This window comes from Eumetopias jubatus, unplaced genomic scaffold, assembly GCF_037043125.1.
Source record: "Eumetopias jubatus isolate StellerSeaLion01/CBP00866 unplaced genomic scaffold, mEumJub1_p1.0 scaffold_4, whole genome shotgun sequence".
Taxonomy (NCBI): Eukaryota; Metazoa; Chordata; class Mammalia; order Carnivora; family Otariidae; genus Eumetopias; species Eumetopias jubatus.
In genome coordinates this window covers 73,967,115-73,990,850 of record NW_028274810.1, presented here as the reverse complement: position 1 = coordinate 73,990,850, position 23,736 = coordinate 73,967,115, and the positions used below count along the sequence as shown (strand labels likewise).

Sequence of the window (23,736 nt, the reverse complement as noted above, 5' to 3'; positions counted from 1 at the left end):
AGATGGCAATTTTGATATGTATACTATATACTGAGGGGTACATCATCAGTGAACTAGGAAAATATGGTCTAGGTGCAGCCAAAGTTCTATCTTTGTAAACATCTTAACGTAGAAGGAGGGTTTTTGTTTTTTGGGATTTTTGCTAGTTTTGGACTGCTGAATTTTATGCTTTCCTAAAAGTTGCTTTTAACTTTAGAGTGTGCTCTGAGTTCAAGATTCACAATCATGAAACCTAGTTGCAGAAGTGAGAAAAGCATATTAGAGACATGGTGGGGAACAGGCATGATAGTGGTCACAAGAGCAAAGAGCCGAGAAGGTCGGTCACAGCATATAGGTTTGCTATGGGGGAAAAAGGAAGTCTAGTTCTTGAGCATTAGAATGGTGTACTACCAGGTTTTTAAGGGAGATTGTTCTAGTATCTCTAGAAGAGATAAATTGAAGAAGAAAAACAGACCTATTAATCCAGATATGAGCCACAGATGAAGAGATAGTGGCCTTGATTGAGTAGGTGGCAATGGAGTTGAAGTGGCCACTCTGAACATTCTTCAGAGAAGATGTTGACGTTAATTATCAAAGCTGACAAAAATCCACCCAGCTGACTTGGTATCATTGGTAGGGATACTTGCCACAGGGAGCAAGGCTGTGGCCTTTATTCCATTGGAGGTAGGGAACCTTGCCATGATAAAGATCCTGGACTTCTCTCTAAAGAGCTCCTTGCTGCCACCTGTTTCCATTACATGGTCCAAATTACTTCCCATCACTGGGACTGTGAGAAGTCTACGTATCTGCCCTATGCTTCCCTTATCACCTCTTTTTGGAATGTTTCCTCGCTTTGTATCTCCTGTGCCCCACTTCACAGCCTCCATTTATCTCAGATCCATTACACAATCACATTTGATGGTAAAATTTGTATCTACCATGTGCCACGTACTGTAGGGAGATACTGAGGATACAAAATAAGATATAGCTCCTACCTTCATGGTCCATATAGCCTGTCGGGGGAAGATAGACAATTAAACAAAGCAGTATTGGATACTATGGGAGCACAAAGGAGGTGCCCTGGTCCAGGCTAAGAAACCAGAAAATATTCTTAAAGGAAGTAACAGACTGAGTCCTGAAGTATAGATAACCCAAGGCCAAGCAAAAAGGTGAGAGAGTAATTTTCAGGGGGAATATGACATGTGCAAGAGAAGGCATGATTTGTTTGAGGAACTCAGTGACCTCGGTGGAGCTAAAGCACAGAGCATGAAGAGAAGAAATGGGGAAGGAGACGATGAGAGTGAGGAAGTAGGCAGGGACCTGATCACGAGGGAACATGAGTACCCGCATGGGGAAGTTTGGACAATAGGAAACTACCGCAGGGTTTAGTAACATGGAAGAGACCAAAATAGATTTCGCCTGTTCACTTGGCCTGCTGTGTGGATAATAGATTGTTAGTATAGGAATGAAGGTAGTGAGACTAGTTTGGAGGCTGTTGCTATAATCTGGTGAGAGAGGAGAGTGTTGGTGAGGATAGAGAAAAGTGGATGGAAATGGATCAACAGGACTTAGGGACTAATGAGTATAGGAAGTGAGGAAGAAGGTATGGTAGGTGGGGACTTGGGTATTAGCAGAGGTTAAGGAAGACTTTCAAGTTTCTGGTTTGATGGTGTTATCCATTGAATTAGGGAACAGAGTTTTGAGGGAAGCGGGAAAGGAGTGCAACTTTTGATACGTTGACTTTGAAGTGTCTTTAAAACAGCCATGCCAAGAGCAAAGCCTGGGCTGGAGGTAAATTTGAGAATCATCAATAAGTAGATGGTAGCAGAAGTCCTGTGATGGATAAGATGGTCCCGTAAGTTGCTTGATGAAGGTACCCAAAGGCAGAAATGTAAGGGAAGCCTCTTTATAAGAGACAAAAGGAATTAACCCCAAAGTTAACGTAGACAAAACAGCCAGAGAAGTAGAAGAAAAGTCAAGAGAGTGTGTGTTACAGAAGCCAGATTAGAGAGTGTTTCAAGAAGAAAGAAATAGTAAATAGTGTTATGTACTGCCAAGAAAATAAAGAACAAAAGGTGACTACTTAATTCAGGATTAAGAATGTGGTTGAAGACTTTAGTAAGAGTTGTTCCACTGAAGGGCAAAAAACAAATGGCTTCCTAGATCACATCTCATGGGATGGTAAATGGGAGTGAACTGAGGAGTGAGTGGAATTTGAGGAAGTAAAAATGGTGAGTGTGGATGCCTTCCAAAAAGTTTGGTTGTAAAGGAAAGAAGGGAATATGGAGCTGAGGTAAGAGGAAATGTGTTGTGTTTAACGACTGAGCCACCCAAGTGCCCCAAAATGTGTTGTGCTTAAATGCTGAGAAAGAGTCCCCAAATGGACAGGTTTAGGATTCCAAATACCAGAGGGGGACTAGCCTTAGGAGATGGGCCACCTGGTCCATTATAACAGGAGGAAGAAAGGGAGAATGGACAGAGATCCAAGTTGAGTTTTTAACCTGAGAGGAAATCAAAGAGCTTGTTTGATAGTTTGTGTCCTCTGTGAAGTAGGAAAGAAAGAGAGTAATAGAAATGTCAGAGTGAAAAAAGTTTGAAATAATAACTGTGGCAATTGGAAAGGAAAGCTTACTAGGGAGGCCAGGTAGTGTTGAGGGCCCAGTTAAGGCTAGAGACTGTGACTTTGTATGGCATTTGTCTTTGAGAATATGTGGTATGGGGGGCAACATTTAGTTTAGGCATGAGAAGACAGTTGGATTTGTCCAGGGCTAAGGTTTTGCCACATGAATGCAGTGGAAGGACAATGGGGGAAAGAAAGCTGAACATTTTATTTAGACAGTGATTAAAATAATGAACACTAGGCTTGGGGTATCTGGGTGGCTCAGCTCAGATCTTGCTCTCAGAGTCATGAGTTTAAGCCCCTGCACTGGGCTCCATGCTGGGCATGGAGCCTACTTAAATAATAATAATAATAATAACAACAACAACAACAACAAAAACAAACACTGGACTCTACATTGGATAAAGAAGCAAGTAAAGGGAGCTGATAGAAAAAGAGACAAGGAATTGAAGGTATTTATGTAAAAATTATGTAAAAAGGAAAAGCTGAAATCTGGATATCTAATTTTAGTTATTTCAGAAATGAAGTGTTTGCTGCTGATACAAGCCATGGTGTGGTTATTCAAATAGTTGGCAAAGAGGGAGACATGAGGAGATAACTGGAGATAAGGAGACTGAGGAAGTGAGATGCCAAGGCATTGGTGGGTGATCTGTATGGTCCTTGGAATCTTCCAGGATGTTGGCAGGACTTGGGGTGAAGAAGATGCCAGAAAGCCATGAGCAAACATCTTCCACTGAAAAGAAGTAGAAAGTGTTAGAGCACACCTAGCATGGTCCCGTGCACATAGAAGCTGCTCCATAAGCCAAGTTGATGGATTCTTGTAGTACATCTCTTCTAGATTTTAGCTCCTTTAAGGTAATGGACTATGTCTTGTTTTTCTGTTGTGTATGGTGCTTTTCTTATAGAGTAATGAATCTTACAACAGGAGGGACCTGCAAATCTTCTTCTAGTGGTTTTCACACTTCAGCATTCCAAGACTCTAGGAGCTCTGTGGGCGGGGGGGGGCGGGGAGGGGGCGGCTCAGAAACTGCCTTTGGAGATGAGGAAAGATTGATGAGTGGGACTGGGAGCCCTCCACTCACATTTCAGCTGGAGAAGACCCACTTCATCTGTTTTATATGTGGAATTCTGTATAAGATTTTACTTCAAGAAAGGGGCCACAGCTAAAATGTTTGAAAACCACTGCTATTTAGCTAGTCTTCTCCTATCACAGAAGAGGTCTCTGAGACCAAGAGAACTGAAATGCCTATTCCAGTTACAGTCACACACTTAGCAAGTTATCAGCGAGACTGCAGGAAGTCCCAAGTCTCCTAACTCTGAGTCAGAGGTTACCACTTTTTCTACTTTGGAGAGGACATAGTCACAAATATCTCAAGGGCTAGAAGGTGCTGGGACACTTGGGTTCTATGTAGTTGCTATGAAAGTGAGCTTTATGGTATTAAAAACTGCTCAGGACTCAGTCTTTGTATATGCATAACATGGGGTGGGATGGGGGAATGAAGTCCAATCTGTCTTGTTCTGGACTCTCTCCAGTGTCTAGAACAATGCCTTTAAAAATATTGGAATGAATAGAGATTTCCTCCTACCCCCACTGTGTACTTGCAGTAGAACCCAAAGTTGGACTTCCAATGGCAGCCCTAAGCTTACAGAGCCCAGCTGATCTCAGCCTGGGTTTGCTTTGTTAGGAAGCTTGGGCCCGAGAGCAGTTGGTAGCTTCCCTTGACCTTAATGCCTTAATGAGCTGTATTTTTTTCTAACACACTCTCATTCACCATCTCCTTGCATTCTTACTACCTTTATCAAGAAGTATGTGGTAAGTGTTCAAGTTGACTTATGTTTCCAGTTCAACTTGACAGTGAATTTATATCCATTTCACAGGCTACTGATAAATTTTTCCTCTTCCTCTGAACTATTTCTTCCCTAGTCCAATCCATTCAGTGAATAGCCCCTCCATTCAGACAGTTGATCAAACCAAAACCTAAGGAGTCATTGTTGTTTCCTCCCCATATCTAAACTATCAACAAATTCTGTCAGTTCCACCATGAAAATATAGAATATTTAATCTGTTTATTTCTACTATATCTCCACTGCTACTACCCTACTCCATGACACTGGTATCACTCACTTAGACTATCACAATATCTTCTTAACTAACCTCCCTGCTTCCATACGTCTTTACCAATCCATTCTCCATAGAGCAGCCAAAGTAGTCTTTTTCTTTAATGTTTTATTTATTTATTTGAGAGAGAGAGAGAGAATGAGAGCACAAGAGGGGGTAGGGTCAGAGGGAGAAGCAGATTCTTTGCCAAGCAGGGAGCCTGAGGCGGGACTCGATCCTGGGACTCCGGGATCACGACCTGAGCCGAAGGCAGACACTTAACCAACTGAGCCACCCAGGTGCCCCAAAGTTTGCCTTTTGTTTCTAAATTACACATTTTCTCTTATATCTTTTGAAAGGATAAAGCCTGTTCTTTTTGGAGGGCATTTATTTAATGGAAATTGCCCTCATGTATCAAGAGCACTTTAAATTCCCATATTCCAAGATATTGCTAATTCTCCTTAATCAACTAACAAATTCATGTGAATGCTGTTAATTTATTCAGACCATTAATGAAGATGTAAAATGGCATCAGCCCCAGGATTGTGCCCTAGAGAGCGCTTGCTCATCGTTCCCTCCAAGTCAGAGAAGACTTACCGACTGCCTAAATATGGCTTTATAGGCACATCTCATAGGCCCACCTGAGAGGAAGACCATTTAAACTTTATCTTTAAACTATGGAAATATAACGAAGGCTACTTCTTCTTCTTCCGTGTCAGCATGGCCACTATGCAATTATAGAAGGAAATTACATTAGGTCTGGCTAAGTTTACTCTTTATAAAGTCATTTATCCTTCTAAATGTATCAAGCACCTGCATAGATGTTAAGCCCAAATGACCAGTTCATATTTGCCATTTTTTTAAAGAAAGCTTTTTATTTTTAGGTACTTGTAGATTCACAATGCATACAGTTATAAGAAATAATAGAGAGGTCCCATGAACCCTTTAATCAGTTTCTCCCATTGGTAACATCTTATAAAATTATAGTATAATATCATAACCTGGATATTGACATTGATACAGTCAAGGTACAGAACATTTCCATCACCACAGAGATCCTTCCTGTTGTTCTTTTATAGACCCTCCCTCCCAACATTCCTCCCCCCTCACCTACTTCTTAACTCTAGGCCCTAGTCTAGTTCAAATTAGTCTATTCTCCATTTCTGTAAGTTTTTCATTTCAAGAGTGTTATATAAATAGAACCATACAATATGTAGCCTTTTGGGCCTGGCCTTTTTTCACTCAACATAATTCTCTGGAGATTCATCTGGATTTCTGTATCAACAATTGGATCCTTTTAACTGTTGTGTAGTATTCCACAGTATGGCTGTTCCACAGTTTAACTGTTCATCCATGGAAAGACATCCAGTTTATTTCTAGTTTGGGCTGTTTTGAATAAAGCTGCTATAAATATTCAAGTTTTTGTATGAATGTAATTGTTCATTTCTCTGGGATAAATCCCCAGGAGTGCAATTTCTGGCTCATATGGTAACCATATGTTTAGGGGTTTTTTGTTGTTTTTTAAGACATTGCTAAACTGTTTTCCCCCAGTGGCTATATCATTTTACATTCCCACTAGCAATATAGGAGTGATCCAGTTTCTCTGCATCTTCTCTAGCATTTGGTATTGTCACTTGTAAATTTTAGCCATTCTGATAGGTGTATAGTGGTATCTCGTTATAGTTTTCATTTGCATTTTCCTGAAGGCTAATGATGTTGAGTGTCTTTTTGTGTGCTTATTTTCATCTGTCTGTCCTCTTTAGTGAAATCTCCTTTTGTGTCTTTGCCTATTTTCTAACAGGTTTGTTTTCTCACTGTTAAGTTTTGAGAGTTCTTTATGAATTCTAATATTAGTCCTTTGTCAGATATGTGATTTGCAAATATTTTTTCCCAGTCCATTGCTTGTTGTTCACTCTTTTACCAGGATTTTCTCAGCATGAAGTTTTTCATTTTGATGATGTATCAGTCTTTCCTTTTATGGATCATACTTTTGGTGTTAAGTCTCAGAACTCTGCTAGTCTTGAAGACTCTCCTGTGTTTTATGTATATTTTTACAATTTAAGTCCATTTTGCATTTGAGTTTTTATTTTCTTCCAAAATTTCCGTTTGGTTCTTCCTTATATCTTCTATTTCTGTGCCAAGATTTTCATGTGTTTCAATTGTGTTCATAAGTGCTCATCAAAGCATTTTTATAACGGCTGATTAAAAATCTTTGTCAGATAATTCTGACATGTTGGTTTTATCATCTATTTTTACCTTTTTTCATTTTCCTGGGTTTTGGTATGAGGAGTAATTTTAGATTAAAATCTGAATATTTGGGGTATTATGAGACTCTAGGTCTTATTTAAGCCTTCAGTTTAACTGGCTTCTTCCGATACCACTCTGGCAGGGGGAGTAGGAGGGTACAATCTCATTACTACCCCAGGTGGGGGGTACAAGTCAAGCTTCCCCACTCAAACTCCATGGACACCCAAGGAAAGGGGGACTCCTCATTACTGCTGGTGAGGGTGGGAGGCCTCTGCTTATACTGCTCTGGCTGTGAGAGGGAGGAGTGCCTTATTACTGGTATCCACTGGGTCTCCATGATACCACATGGAGGTGGGTAAGTGTGGTCTTGTTAGTGAAAGTCCTTACTCTCCACTAGGCCTCCTCTGACACTACCCCAGTGGAAAGGGAGAAAGGTGTCTCCTCACTGCCAGGTGGGGGTGAAAGTCCGGACTCCCTGTGTCTATTACTGCCTGGCAGGGATGAAAGTCCCTGCTCCCTGTTGGCTTGTGACACCCCCCCGTGGGGGTGCTTCATTATAGCCTGGCGGAAGTGGGAGTATAGGCTCCCAAGCTGACCTTGGCTGACATGGGTGAGGGTGGGGCCAGTTTTTTTTCTGTGGTGTTTGGCCGCTGGAATAAAGCTGTTAAAACCCAGGAAGTTCACAGTCATGTCACTCCTCAGGTCCTGAGTACCCTAGTTGGTCTGCCTTCTCTGTATCTTTCAGAGTCTTCTTCTTTTTTTTTTTTTAAGATTTTATTATTATTATTATTTATTTGACAGAGAGAGAGACAGTGAGAGAGGGAACACAAGCAGGGGGAGGGGGGAGTGGGAGAGGGAGAAGCAGACTCCCCGCTGAGCAGGGAGCCCGATGCGGGGCTTGATCCCAGGACCCTGGGATCATGACCTGAGCCAAAGGCAGACGCTTAATGACTAAGCCATCCAGGCGCCCCTCAGAGTCTTCTTATGTTTGTTTTATATATAATGCCTGGGCTTTTAGTTGTACTTGGTGGGAGAAACAGGGAAAAGTAGGTTGACTCCATTTTCCTGGAAGCAGAAGTCAGTTTTTCCATTTTAAAAATTATGAGGTATATGTTTGCATTTTCCCCAGTCTTCAAGTGTATCTGGCTTCCACTGGGAGTAGGAAAAGGAAAAGAGTTTATGGAGGATAGAAAAAATCATTGTTATTTTATCAGAAATTTATTTTTAAAACATTTTAGTCTTTCATATTGTTTTATATAGTTTGAGTATATTCTTTTTTTAATTCTTTTTTTAAAATTTTATTTGAGAGAGAGAGAGCAGGTGAGAGAGCACAAGCAGGGGGAGCAGCAGAGGGAGAGGGAAAAGCAGGCTCCCCACTGAGCAGGGAGGCCAATGCAGGGCTCAATCCCAGGACCCTCGGATCCTGACCTGAGCTGAAGGCAGACACTTAAACCGACCGAGCTACACAGGTGCCCTGAGCATATTATCTTTAAAAACCTGCTGAGGGCACCTGGGTGGCTCAGATGGTTAAGCGTCTGCCTTCGGCTCAGGTCATGATCCCAGGGTCCTGGGATCGAGTCCCGCATCGGGCTCCCTGCTCCTTGGGAGCCTGCTTCTCTCTCTCTTTCTCTCTCTCTGTCTGTAATGAATAAATAAATAAAATCTTTAAAAAAAAAAAAAACCTGCTGAGTTGGGGCGCCTGGGTGGCTCAGCTGGTTAAGCATCAGACTCTTGATTTCAGCCCAGGTCACGATCTCAGGGTCATTGCATCAAGCCCTGTGTTGGGCTCTGCACTGGGCATGGAGCCTGCTTAAGATTCTCTCTCTCTCCCTCTGCCCCACCCCTCCCCTCCCTCTTGCACTCTCTCTCTCTCAAAAACAAAAACAAAAAAAAGAACCTGCTGAGTTCAAAATAAAATAAAATATTTAATTTTTTTGTACAGTGCTAAAGGAATTATAAATATAATTTTTCCCCTGTTATTTTCCAGTTTTTCCTATATATACATTTCCCATGGTATTACGTATGTTTATTCACATATACATATATATATTGTTCTACCATTTTATTTTAATAAGTATTTTTCATGTTGATGAATTGTCTTTATACCACTTTCAAGTTGATTTATCTTTAATTCTCTTAGCCATTTCTGTGTCTCCATTTATTTATTTATTTATTTTTAAAGATTTTATTTATTTATTTATTAGAGAGTGAGACAGAGAGAAACAGCATGAGAGGGGAGAGGGTCAGAGGGAGAAGCAGTTTCCCCGCCGAGCCGGGAGCCAGATGCGGGACTCGATTCCAGGACTCCGGGATCACGACCTGAGCCAAAGGCAGTCGCTTAACCAACTGAGTCACCCAGGCGCCCCTGTGTCTCCATTTAATCACTGCTTTAAATAGTATGCTTAGGAGCATTATTATACATTCAGCTCTTTTCTTCTTATGAATTATTCTGTTGCAGTAAATTCATTGGTATTCAATTATTCAGTCAAAGGATCTGAACATTTTTATGGCTCTTGATCTGAATTGCCAAATTGCCTTCTTGAAGAATTTGAGCACCAGCTATAATTTGTGAAGCATGCTATCTAGGCTCTGAGGTAGCTGAAATAAATTTAAAATGAATGAATAAAAATAAACTCGGCATGTTTGTATCATCCACACTGTCTGACCGTTGAAAGTACATTCCTTCCCATTGGCTTCTGCGGCTCACAGTCTCTTGGTTTTCCTCCTCCCTCTCTGGCTTCTCAACCTCCCCTCCTGGCTCTCATTCCTCTTGCTTGTTCCTTACAGGTCTTCAGGCGTCTGTCTACAATGGTCCTCCTTCTCTCACTTTCTCCCTTCTCCTTGGCTCCTGTTACCCGATCCCAAGGCTGCTGCTCACATTCTTCTGTATCTGTATGTTCTCCAGAGGCATCTCTCCAATCTATATTCACATTCCCCCTTCTTGGTCTACCATCCACGGCCTATTTGCCCCAGTCAGAAATCCAGGTGTCATCCATTATTCCTTTTTTTCCCCTCTCCTGTCACATCCAATTCATGACAAATTTTATCAATATTGTCTTCTAAATATCTCTAGAATTCACTGCTTGTTTCCATCCCCACTATCCTGTTCTAGTCATCATTGTTTATCACGTGGACCACTAACAATCTCTGGTTTCCCACCACGTGGCACCCAAATGATCTTTCTAAAGGACATTCTTTTGCCTCTAGGCTTTACCCATTTTATTTATTAGGTCATCCTGGAACACCTTTATTTTTTTCTGTTCCCACCTATACCAGCACCTTCATCCAACATACACACACACATACAAGTATGCGCACACCTGGGGGCGCCTGGGTGGCTCAGTCCTTAAGCATCTGCCTTCAGCTCAGGTCATAATCCCAGGGTCCTGGGATCGAGCCCCACATTGGGCTGGCTCCCTGTTCTGCTGAAAGTCTGCTTCTCCCTCTCCCACTCCCCCTGCTTGTGTTCCCTCTCTGGCTGTGTCTCTTTGTCAAATAAATAAATAAATAAAATCTTTAAAAAAAAAAACCAAGTATGCACACACCTGTACCTTTATGTTTGCTCGGTTTGTGCCTAGTCATCCATCAGGCCTCAGATTACTTACTACTAGTGTAATCTACTCAATTATCATCCTTATTTCTCACTGAATTGTACACCCTTTAGGGCAGGGATTATGTCCTGTTGTAGCCCCAGTGCCTGCCAAAGTGCCTGGAGCTCATTGAGTAATTAAAAAAAAATCTTTACAATCTGTGTCTGCCCAGTGCCATACTTAATGTTGAAAAAGTGAAAAGCTCCCTTAAACTGGTAGATTTAGTATAAACAAAAATCTCTGATGTGTCATCTCCCTGAATGTGAGTGAAAAAAATATGACTCATTTGTTTTTAAATTTTATTTATAAGAGTAAGATAACTGTTCTGCTACAGAATTCAAGTTGAAAAATTTGCTTGAAGTACTGGTTGATTTTTTTTTTCCGTCCATATTCTGCTACTATAATGAGCATTTTGACAGTTTTCTGTTGTTATATTTGTACCAAGTCCTGAACAAGGAGAAAGTAAGCAGAAGGTAGTTGCAGAGGAGCCAGTAAAGGAGGACACTTTGCCAAGAGAGAGGCAGAAGGAGGACTCACCAGAGAACCAAGATATGAAGGCTGAAGGACAGCAGTTGACCTTGAAGCCTGAGGAAATCGTGAGGCTTAGAGAAGAGCTGAGTCCCTGCAGTCTCAGAGCTCAGGGGATAGTTCAGATGACAGTAGTGCCCAGGTGGATGCTGTCAACACGCGCTCTTTCTAGGTCCATTTCCTCTGGCCAGCTGTGGACGTAAGCACCATTTTTATATCAACATTAATGTATGTTGTTAAGCAAGATCATCACCATGGCCTGAATGGTAATAAAATAGCAACCAGAATCGGAACTAAGCCCGTCAGCAGAGGCACTTTGTTCTAAAGGGTTGTAGGCTCCGTTTAGGCTCAGCAGGAAGAAATGCTGATTGGTCCTCAACATCTGCCCTGGGGAGGCAGCATAGGGAGGGGCAGGATTTGTGCCACATTTTCTATTCATCGTGCCTGGCTTAGAATTACAAAATAGTTTGGGTGGGTAAAAGCCCACGAACTTGGAATTGTTTTAAGTTTGGCTTTTGCTATTTACTCAAGATCCACCTGCTGGAGAAATCAGGGAGTGACTGCCAACCACACCTCAGCTCTTACACCTCAATTTTGCAGGTTCCCTCTTGTACAAATTAAGATTTCCCTACACATACCTTTCTAGGAATTATCTTGAGATCCACAGAGGGAGAGGCCTTTGTACACATTCACAAACCAACTTTTTTTTTTAAGATTTTATTTATTTATTCATGAGAGAGAGAGAGAGAGAGAGAAGCAGAGGGAGAAGCAGGCTCCCAAGGAGCAGGGAGCCCAATGCGGGACTCGATCCCAGGACTCTGGGATCATGACCTGAGCCGAAGGCAGACTCCCAACCATCTGAGCCACCCAGCCGCCCTCACAAACCAACTTTAAATGACCGATAATACACATTTAAAAATGGCTTCAAGTATACATAGGAAAAAAAGGCAGAGTAATAGTAAAGGAAGTCAAAAGGATATTTGAAAAAAGATTCAAATATAAGGGTCTGAAAATGAGGCAAGTCACAGTAAAGAAGGAAAATAGACCCCTGAAAGGAGATTCAGATACGTTTGAAAGAGAAGGGAGCCATTGCATTTATTCAGAAGACCAAAGGGGAGTATGACATCAAATGTTCAAAAAGAGGTTAATTTTAAATCCCCCAGACAGTCCCTTTATTGGGCAGTGAGCAGTGTAGGAGGCTTGGGCAGAGGCTGCACACTGTGGTCACAAAGATGATAAAATCTTGACTTATGAGCTTAAAATGATCAATGCACTTCTAGAACAATGAGTTGGAGAGTATGACAAGTAACATCCTGGTTCATTTATTAATTTTATTTAATGTACCCTTTCTCATTACTTGAAGAATCATCTGTCAATACCCAGGAGGGAGGTGAAATATATATAAACGATTAAATATATAAAAATTATATGGGGGCATCTGGGAGAAGAGCCACTTTGTGAAAAGACAAATGGTCCTATATACCACATAGCCTCTAGGGTTTTACTGAATTCTTGCAGAGTTAAGTAATTTTGTTCCATAGTAATGACTTTGAATGATTGAAAGAAGGGTCAGTTGCTCTTACTTGTTTATCTGACCGTTATTAGTGGAGTATTTATGACGTGCCAGGCCCTGTGTTCGGACACATACCGCAGGAAACAAGATAGATGTGGGCCTCATGGGAAAAAATAACATATTTATATTTTGAACTTTACATGTCCCAAAGCAGTATCACACACACTATTTCATTTACTTCTTTAGGCAGGCAAGGAAGAAAAGACATTTTAGACAGATGTTTGGTTTTTTTCTTCAGGGTTCTGTGCAATGATAATTTCAGAACCTTTTTCTGTGTAGAGGTTACTTTGATGTACTGGTGGCTATAAATTGTTCTGCCTTTTAGTTCTTGTGTATGTTAAGTTTTTGGTCTTCACCCCTGTTGTCGGATTATTGTCGAGTGCCTAGCTGCTTATTGCTGTATCTTCTTAAATCTCATAACATACACATTTAAGCAACTATAGCTTGAGACCAGATATTAAACTTTAAAGAATGCATATAGATGGTAAATACATAGAAAAAGAACTGTGAGAGCCTCTTTTATGAGTCAGTAGGTGAGCTCTATTGTTCATATGTATTTGTGACATCATTTGTGACTGCTGATTGCCTTTGGTAGCTTAATTTCTGCTGTTCAGCAGCATTCCAGGTAAGGTTGTAATAGCTGAATTCAAGATTATTACTTCCCCAATGTTTATGAAACAAACTGGAATCACCAATAATTAGCTTAATTTTATAGGTTCAAAAATCTAGCTTCATGTTTGTCTGTGACATTATTGAATATTTGCTCTGTTCCAGGCACTATACTAAATACCTTGTGTGTATTAAGCAACACAACAAGACAGGATATTATTGCCACTTTACAGATGAGGAAACTGAGGCTTTAGAGAGGTTAAATAATTTTCCCAGAATGACACATTGTGGTGGAACCTGGGTCTGTCTACTCTAGAACTTGACCTCTTAACCCCTATGTCATTTGCTTCCCCTTGCTGAGAAATTCAAAGAAAGCATACAGTTCTCAGGTAAAGCTAATTTCCTAAGGAAGGCTGGCAAGCTGTCTCCCAAAAGCCCTCCAGGGTGTCTGTTATCAATTATCTTGGTGAATTTATTCAGGGTTTGGCCCTTAGGCTTGCAGCTTCCAACACTTGTTGCATTAGTCCCCCTTAGAATAGATCTGTGTCTTGGGGGTAAACTCACATTAAACCAAACTTTCAAGACTATAGGGTAAGACTGGAATGTCAGTTAATTATTATCTGTAATAATTATAAATAACACTTGAACATGTTTAAATGAACAACACATTCACCTGTAGAGAACTGAGAAAGACAAATCCAAATCTGAAGAATGTTTGATGAGTAGGGAGTCTGAACAAGTAGACTTGGTTTGATGATTGACAGCTTCACAGGCTGGGTAGCCTGTTCCATCCACATCCACTGGACGAGAGTATTTAAGTCTTGTAGGCTTTAATTGTTTCCACAAAAGGAATGATCTTGTCATCGGGACCAGTATATGGCTTTGGTTCATATTAAATTTTTATTGTATGAAGATAATATTTAAAAATATTAAAAGCTAGATCTTAAGCCTATAAAATTAAGATTATTAATGGTTGTTCCAATTTGTTTCATTTTAATTCTTAAGGAATTATGAATTGAAGAGACATTATGTACGGATCATCTGGTCTTATGCCTTTAATTTGCAGATGAGTCAGCTGAGACTCAGAGAGAATAACTGGCTAAATAAATCTGTTGGTTGGTCAAGAAAGGACACTTAAGTACTTTACTTTGCACTCCTACATGGTTCCTAGTAGCCTGAGTGAGTCTAAACGCCTCTGTAATAACTTTCTGCCAGGAAGCAATTTACGTGGTGGGGAAAAAATAGACTCTTTATGTGGGCCACTTGATTGGCTAACTGGTAGCTTCTTTACTAGTTATTTGCCTTTCATGAAAAATAATTTGCATTTCTACTCTGGCTAAGTGACTTGACTAGAAAACGTAGGCAAGAAGAACTATTGTTCTGGCTTTTCTCATCTCCAAAACAGGCTAAAAACTTCTGTACATTGGTATAAAGGGGGCGCTTCTCTTATAAATCTCTGGGCGTGTTCAGTGGCCATCTGGACTACTGGTTACTAATTGATTATTAAAAGCTGCCATCTGATAGTTAAATAAGAAGCTAGACAGGTGATCAAGGGTTTCCAGGCTTCCGGAGAAATCTTGTTTTCGATGGACGCAGAAGGCAGTTAAAATAAAACTGGGTAGCACCCACAGTACTTGGTAATGTTATTGAGTACTTATTGTGTGCTAGGCATTGTGCTAAATTCTTGCATGCATTATCTTACTTAACCTTTACTCCATCCAGCAGTTATCATTATTATCCCCATTTTCAGATGAAGGAAATGAAAAGCAGAGAAACTAACTAACTTCTTCAAGATAGATTCAGGACTGAAACTAATTCCAAAGCTAGGGTTCTTAATAATTACATTATAATTCCATTAAAGAATTTTTTTTAGGGATCTTAGACACTTGAAGCTCTAGGATAAGCAAACTGGATTTAAACTGTCTTTTTGACTAAAACAAGACAGGAATTAAAGGGCTTTACAGGACTTGGGGAATTCTGTGTTACAATTCTGTTGCAAGCAAGAGAGAACTAGACTAATGACATGGGATTTCCAGTAAGTCATGGGCAGGAAGTACACTGGACCAGGACTCAAGAAACTCTAAATATATGTTATCTATTGCATTGGATAAGGTTGAATTCTTTATCTACATAGCACACCTATGTGAGCCTATCTTTTAGAAAACCCCATGATTCCTCCTTTGGTCAAGGTGGTTTTATTGCCCTGGAGACCTGCAGGAGGGTGGTGTGGTTGTTGAATAGTAACTGAGGAAGAATCATGTGATAGTAACAGGAAAGCGATGAGGAAGACTGGGAATTTAAGATCTCCTGCTAAATGTTCTCTTTCTTTTTGCCAACAAATACCACACACATATACACACACTCACACATACACACTCTCACACACTGTATACACATTCACACTTTCCTTCTTCACATATTGGCTCTTTGAACTCCCGATTTAAAGCATGTCTTACCCTAAAATGGTTCATGCTTCTGTTTCCCTTCATTGGTATGAAAAATAAGAAAGTTAGTTGTCTATGCTTAACTGCTTTGCTCAAATAATTTCGTTGATATTTTCACTCTAAAATAACAGGAGTTAAATTATATGAACATGTACCAAATGGCCATAAGTATAAAAAAGAGTAATTTGCTGGAGGTAAGCCAATTCCAAGAATATTTACGTGTGAATAATCATGTTCTGACATTTCTGTTTCTGACAGCTGGAACCCATGTTTTACTAATATTCTTTCAAACTCCCCACATTTCTCTTTTAAAATGTTTGCTTAGTATCCATCATCTGGAGAAAAATTGAAATACCAGCAGCAAGAGGATGTACATCAGCTTCGTCAGAATTTTCACCGGCCCCAGATTCTGTACAACTCAGCTGAAAAAGAGCTCTGGTATGAGCGAGGGAAGAACCTGGACTTGAAACAGCATAATAGCTTACTTCAGGAAGAAAGCATTAAGGTAATTCTATTGGGCATAGCCTGGATTGGAGGGTCCAGTTGCTAATCGGCCCTGGGGATAAATGAATTCGAATTCCCCAACTGCAATATTTGTGATAGGACCCCCAGATGTGTGCGCAGTGTGAGCACTCTGACTTTGCCCTGCCAAGTAGGTACACAGTTCACTTGTTTCTCTGCTGCTGAAGGCGTGTGTATATTGTCAACTTATAAATGTGACAAACTTTTTTAAGTTACACAATCTTTTGAAATCATTAGCTAAAACTTTTAACACTTACTAAATTTGAATGACCTGACCCCAAACACTGGAGGTCCTGCCCTAGTTCTATCTATAGACTTATTTATCCCCAAGAGATTTATCCATTATTATTGGTTGAATTAAATATCAACTGCTCCGAGGTACAATTCATAGGAGGGCGAACTTGTTCTACCAGAAAGTTAGGAGGACATCCCCTAAACATGCTTGTTTTAAAATAACCCATGTAGAACTGCCATCCACAGAGTTCATCTAAATTTTATGAACCACATCAATATTCAAACTGAACCATCATATAAAATAGTGCTTCCTTTTAATTGAAGTTCAATTCTGTGAACATACATTAAGGACCTAGTTTCTATTAAGTCCCTATCTAAAGTTCTGGAATTCAACATTCAACAAATATGTACTGAGCATCAGTCATAATCTAGGCAGGCAATCTTGTTGATATTGAGGGTTTAACGGTAGGTAGAATCGATAGAGTTCTTATCCCCTGGTCAGTAGCGTCCATGGGTCAAATACTGCCTGCCTCTTGTTTTTGTAAATAAAGCTTTATTGGCACACAGTCACACCTGTTTGTACATATTATGGATGGCTGCTTTTGCCCTGTAGTAGCAGATTTGAGTAGTTCTGACAGAGACCACGTGGCCCACAAAGGCTAAAATATTTACTCTCTGGCCCTTTATAGGAAAATTTGTCACACCTAGTGCAGCGCGAACAAGGTACCTTCTTCAAAAAGTGACCTAAAAATGGATTACGAAAGGTCCCTATTTTTTAGGAACTCAATCTAGCAGGGGAGATACAGAGGAAAACAAGTAGTCATTTATGTCAAACTTTAAGGGAACCCCTTCTAGAAAGTCCTAGTATTCCAGGATTATTTGAAGAAACCTCTTATCCTCACCCTTCATGATTTTTTGAATATTGACCATATTCTCTCAAGCCTTTGTAGTTTTAAATTAAATTCCAAATCTTTATCATATTTCCTTGTAAGACAGCCTTTCACTTTTCCTTTCAAACACATTTCTGAGATCATTTTAACTGTCTAACTCTGAACACGTTCAAGCAATACTACATCTTTCTCAAGGTGTAATGACCAGAGCAACACAGATTATGACACCTCATCTGTGGTTGGCACCCTGGAAACCCTAGAAATATTTGTTGAATTAATGAGTGAGTCCTTCAGGGATGGGTAAATGATAGATTGGTAAAAGAAGAAGATATTTTTTGTTCTGTTTTAAATACTCTTCATGGTGAGGTAAAATACTGGACATTTCAATAGTGAGACATCAGCGTTTTGGCTGGTTCCTTAAGCCAGGCACCTAAATGGAGTCATATACAATAACCAACTACCTTTTATTGACAGTTTGTCCACTTTATCTCTTATAAACCTCCCTACATCCCTGAAAGGTCAGCATTTTATAGATGAGAAACTGTCCAAGGTTGCAAAGCTAACACATCGTGGAATCAGAATTTAAGTCCAGGTCTGTTTCTCTCTTTCCTGTGATTCTCTTTCCATATTACACCTCTCCTCAATTTGGGGTCATCTAGGAATCTCAGCTTTGCAAACTTAGAGCTCACTTTTTAAAATCCAGTCAGAGATGATCAAACTCTGGGTTTCTGGCTAACATTAGACATACTTATTAATTAAGAAACTAGAATATTAATGTATTGCCTTTAAACCATTTTATTATGACATAGGAAACTCAGAAAGTACATAAAACATGAATATATAGTTTAACAAATTGTTGTAAAGTGATCACCCATATAACCTCCACCCAGGATGAGAAACAGTACATTGCCCACATACTAACAGCCCCTGCCTGCCTCTTTCCCATTGTAATCCCATCGCCTTCCCAGTTTAGCAGTAACCACTAATTTTTGTAATAACCCTCTTATCTTTACTTTATAGTTTCACCACCTATGTATGAATCTCACACAGTATAGCTCAGTTTTGCCTCTTCTTGAGTGTTTTACAAATATAATCAATCAGTATATGCATCTTGTGTCTCTCTTCTTATGACCTACTTTGTTGAGAAGGTTCATCCACATGGTGGCGTATAGCTATTGTTCATCCATTTCCTTTGCAGTATAGTATTCCACCACAAGAAATTGCCATTCTTTATTCTCTCCATGGTTTATGGACATCTTGTATGTTTCCAGCTTGGGGCTATTAAGAAGAATGCTATAGGCTTGCAGAGCTTCAGGCAGAGAACTGTTCTGCCACCAACACTGAGACACCGTACTGGATCCTCTTACTAGTGCTTGAATACCCAAACCTAAAGCCAAAGAAGCCCTCCTAGATGCATGTCATTGGCCATAATAGTGTTTGCTCCACTGTCATCTCATTCCATCATCACCAGCATGACCAAAATGCTGCATGTTAGCTCTATGACTAGTGATCACAGGTCCCAGAGGCCTTTAGCTTTCTTGACCTATGGTGGAGGTGGACAATATATTATGAAAGGACTTGTACCTTTTCTATTTACAGTAAGAAGTTTAGATCTTATAACCCTGAACTAATCAAATGCACCAAATATTCCAACACTTGATTTCTTCTTTTCTCTGATTTCTTTGTTTCTTTTCCTGTTCATTAGATCTGCATGTGTCTTGCCTGAGTTTTTCACGGCTACATTGTTCTTTCTTTTTTTTTTTTTAACCTCCTAATCCCCTTCACCTTTTTGCCCATCCCCCGCCTCTCTCTGGTAATAACCAGTTTGTTCTTTGTATTTATGAATGCCTTTCTGTTTTGTTTTGTGTTTCACATTCCACATATAAGTGAAATCATATATCTTTCTCTATATGTGGCTACATTGTTCTTGCAAAATGAAAGTTCCTATCTAATGGGTTAGAGTGCCTTTTGAGAAGACATCAAGATTTAATAGGTTTGTTCCTGTCAATGAAGTTTTGAAAGCTGTACCAATCCTCCAAAATAAAATGAGAAAATGAAAAAAAAATGAGAGAGGTTGAACTGATTTAGAGTGGTGGGACAAGGGGGATAAAGGAGGATTTTTCACTGGAAAAATAGGAAGCTTATTAAAGCTTGATCTGTAATTCCTTAATACTGAAGAGACTAGCTTATTACAGTAGTTTTTTCCTATTGATCTACATTGACCACCAATGATATCAAGGCATATTACTCTCTTAGGGTTTAATTTCTTCATTTCTCTGCACATTCATTTCTACTATGTTTAATAAATTATTTTGGTCATTTTTACATGTCTGTTAACATTTTTGGAGATGGCATATCTGGTCTTCAGAAATTAATACAAAAGCAGGTATCATAAGCTTAGAGCTCTGGATGCTTGAGCGGCTTTTATCCAAGGACCTTTGCTTTTAAACAGAGAGCATAAGAGCACATTATTTCAGATATATTCATTTATTGAACATAAGACTCTTTCCTAAATAGTGAGATGTACAAAAGGATCTGAGTAATGCCTCTACTTTTTAAAAACTGCTGTGAACACCCATGTGCATACATCCTGATGTCCATCCATAGTATGTATATCTCTAGGAAGAGAGTGGGAGTGGAATTATTGCACTGTAGTTTATATATTACTTCAATTCCTGCTAAAGGTATATATGCCCACGAACAGGTATGAAGGTCCATATTGCTCTACATCCTCACCAACTCTTGGCACTGTCAGACTTGACAGTTTTTGCTAATCTCATATATGTGTATCGTGGTAGCTCCTAGCAGTTTTAATGTGCGTTTCCCTGTTTACAAATAAAGCTGAGCAGCTTTCTATATATTTATTTGACATTTGACATTTGAGTCCCTATTTTGTGAAGCACCTGTTCAAGATTTCGTTTACTTTTCTTTGGGGCTTCTGTCTTTTTCATTTTCCCATTAATTTATAGGAATTCTTTATATATGAAGCCTTCATCAGGTGTGTATTACAAACATCTTCTACCCTATGGCTTATCTTTTCACTCTCTAAATATATGTTTTGAGGGATGCCTGGGTGGCTCAGTCAGTTGGGTGTCTGCCTTCGGCTCAGGTCATGATTCTAGTGGGATCAAGCCCTGCATCGGGCTCCCTGCTCAGTGGGGAGTCTGCTTCTCCCTCTCCCTCTGCTCCTCCTCTTTGCTCCTGCTCTCTCTCTCTCAAATAAATAAATAATCTTAAAAAAAAAAAAAGAAAGAGATCTTTGTTGACCTCAAAGACATAAAGATATTCTCCAACATGACTATATTGTTACCTGGGTCATAAGAATATTGGTATATATGTGGTCTATTTCTGAGCTCTCTATTCTGTTCCATTGTCCTATTTTGTCTATTCTTGTGCCATTAACATGCTACCTTAATTACTTTAGCTTTATGTAAATCTTAATATTTGATAGAACACATCTTTTCATCTTGTGGTTCTTGTTCTAGGATGCCTTGGCTATTCTTGGCCACTTGAAATTCTATATAAATTTTGTCAACAGCTTGTCAAGTAACATGCGTATACCCACATGTGCTCACACACACACATATATACATACATAACCTTTTGGGATTTATACACTGAATTTATACACCAAATCTATAGATAAATTTGGGAAGAATTTAAATCTTTACAATATCAAATCCTCTACGAAATGTGTGTGTATTATATTTAGGTCTTCTTTAATTTCTCCCAATATCATAATTTTCTTTGTGGAGGTCTTATACATCTTTTGTTAGACATATTCCTAGGTGCTGATACTTTCCATACTATTGTAAATGGTAACTTTTTAAAAATCTCATTTTCTAACTATTGCTAATACATAAAAATGCAATAATTTTTCTAATAAAAGACTTGCCATACTTTTAAATTACTTCTTATAATTTATGTTTATATCATTTTGTATTTTATGTGTAAGTAATCACATCATCTAAGAATAAATATAATTTTCTTTCTTCCCTTCCACATGTTACACCTTTCATTCTTTATTCTTGTTCTAAGCAGTAGCTAGTATAGTGCCAAATAGAGCTGGTGATAATGGGTATATTTTCTCCTTCCCAGTCTCAAAGGAAAAGCTCTCAAATTTCATTTAATATGTTTTTATAGGTTTTTTTAATAGACTTTTAAAAATCACATTAAGAAAATTCTTTTCTAGTGTTCATTCAATGTTTTATGATGAGCACATGTTGAATTTCATCAAATTCTTTTTCTGCATATTTTGATTTTTAAATCTGTTAATATGGTGAATTACATTGACTGATTTTCTAATGTTAACTCAATTTTGCATTCCTGGGATAAACCCAACCTCATCCTAAATTATTATCCTTTTTCTACATTGCTGATTTTAGCTTGCCAGTGTTTCTTTGGAATTTTTGCATCTTAGTTCACAAATGAGACTGGCCTGTCATTTTCCTTTCTTATAACATCCATGTCAGATTTTGGCATCAAGGTTACGCTAGCCCCTTAACATGAGATGGGTAACATACCCTCTTTTTCTGTTCTCTGGAAGAGTTTGTAAAAATAAATTACAATTATTTCTTCTTAAATAATTGCAAGAACTCATTTCTGAATCCTTCTGATTCTAGAGTTTTCTTGGAAAGATTTTCAGTGACTGACTCAGTTTCTTAATAGTTATACGAAGTCACATTCTTTTATTTCTTCTTGTATCAACTTTGGTATATTTTATTTTTATAGACATTTTTCATTTAAATTCTCAAAAATTTTAGTAAAAAGTTAGTCATCAATTTTTAAATATAGAGATGGTCCTTTTTACTTTCATGGTACTAAATAACCTGTGATTTAAAAGAGATGGGTGAGAGGAAAAAAAGCGGGGGTGCCTGGTTGGCTCAGTTAAGCCTCCAACTCTTGATTTTGGCTCAGGACATGATCTCAGGGTTGTGAGATGGAGTGGGTTCCATGCTGGACGTGGAGCCTGCTTATGATTCTCTCTCTCCCTCCAACCCTCCTACCCTCCCGCCATGTACTCACTCTCGAAAGAAAGAAAGAAAAAAGAACACTTGGGCTGCAATGTAGAGAACAGATAAGAAGGGGGCTAAAATGGAAGTGGCAAGACCACGTTGTTATTGCAATGACCCAGGCTAGAGACGATGATGTTGTAGACAAGGGTGGTGGACACGGATGGGTGGATGCCGAGACATGTTGTGAAGGCATCCGATGTGATGCCGAATGGGCTCATGATGGGAAAAGAAGACTCAGGATGGCTCTCAGACTACGGGCTTAAACAAAACCTTAGATGGTGGCATCCTTTACTGAAATTAGGAAGACTGAGAGAGAAAAACTATTTTTGATATGGAGAGACTCAAGGAGTTTTATTTTGACAGTTATTGGCATGAAGGTGGTATCTCAAATCATGACAGTGAACCTAGGGAGAAAATGATCCACTCTCAAGGCCTAGGGTAGTCCATTGATATTTAGAAGTTGGGTCGCATCAGAGTAGTCTACACAGGAAGGAGCAGAAAGGAACAGCAAAGAGATAGGAGAATACCAGGAGAGTTCAGTATCACAGACTCCAAAAGAACTTTCTGAGATGGAGGGAGTGAATGGTACCTAAGAGCTCAGTTGTCCTTTGGATTCATTTTGGCGGTGGGGAGATCAGTAGTGCCTCTGGCATAAACAGTTTCATGGAGTACTGGAATGAAATCCAGCTTGCAGTAGATTGAAAGAAAGGATGGAAAATGTTCAGACCATGCGTGCATAGAACCACTTAGGAAAATTCCTCTGTCCAGCTGCCATCTGGCTAGATAGACTTTGGCAAGCCTTCCGAACACATGACAGCTCCAGAGAGGTAATCATCCATGTGACACTGGTTATTTGTCAGCTCTTGGGGGACTGCACTGCTATGAAAAGTGCTTGTTCTGGCTCACATTCATCTTCTTTCCATGCTTATTTCTATCACTCTTGTTTATTCCCCACTTCTAGATCAAAATTGAACTAAAGCAGGCCTAGCAGAAGTTATTAGATAGCACAAAGATGTGCTCTTCACTCACAGCAGAATGGAAGCACTGTCAGCAGAAAATCAGGGAACTGGAGCTGGAGGGACTCAAACAGGCTAGAGCATTAAATCACAGAACAACCTGCAGGAAAAGCTGGCTCAGGAGAAATCAAAATGTCCTGATGCAGAGGCAAAGGTAATTATCCTCATGCTTAATAAATAGCATGCACTGGATACCACTTCTGAAATCCTGTTTCCCTAAGGATTTTAAGAAGTAGCTGTGATGCAAACTTGATAGAATTCTAGGGTTTTTCTTTGCTCTTCCATGCTCTCCTCTCTTTTGACTTCACCTGCTCCTGCAGTTCCAGTAAATCTCTTGTTTCTTTAAACTGCGTGAACTTTAAAAGGTAGGT

General features: G+C 39.5%; 1 protein-coding gene across 1 annotated transcript in view; it reads left to right on the top strand.

The window, feature by feature from the left end:
• Positions 1-23,736, top strand: part of CCDC30 (coiled-coil domain containing 30) — a 124,703-nt gene that overhangs the window by 53,649 nt on the left and 47,318 nt on the right. The window contains 6 exon segments of the mRNA XM_088022852.1: positions 2,236-2,239; positions 10,980-11,152; positions 11,155-11,204; positions 16,014-16,193; positions 23,311-23,440; positions 23,443-23,519. Coding sequence (XP_087878978.1) covers positions 2,236-2,239; positions 10,980-11,152; positions 11,155-11,204; positions 16,014-16,193; positions 23,311-23,440; positions 23,443-23,519 — 614 coding nt within the window.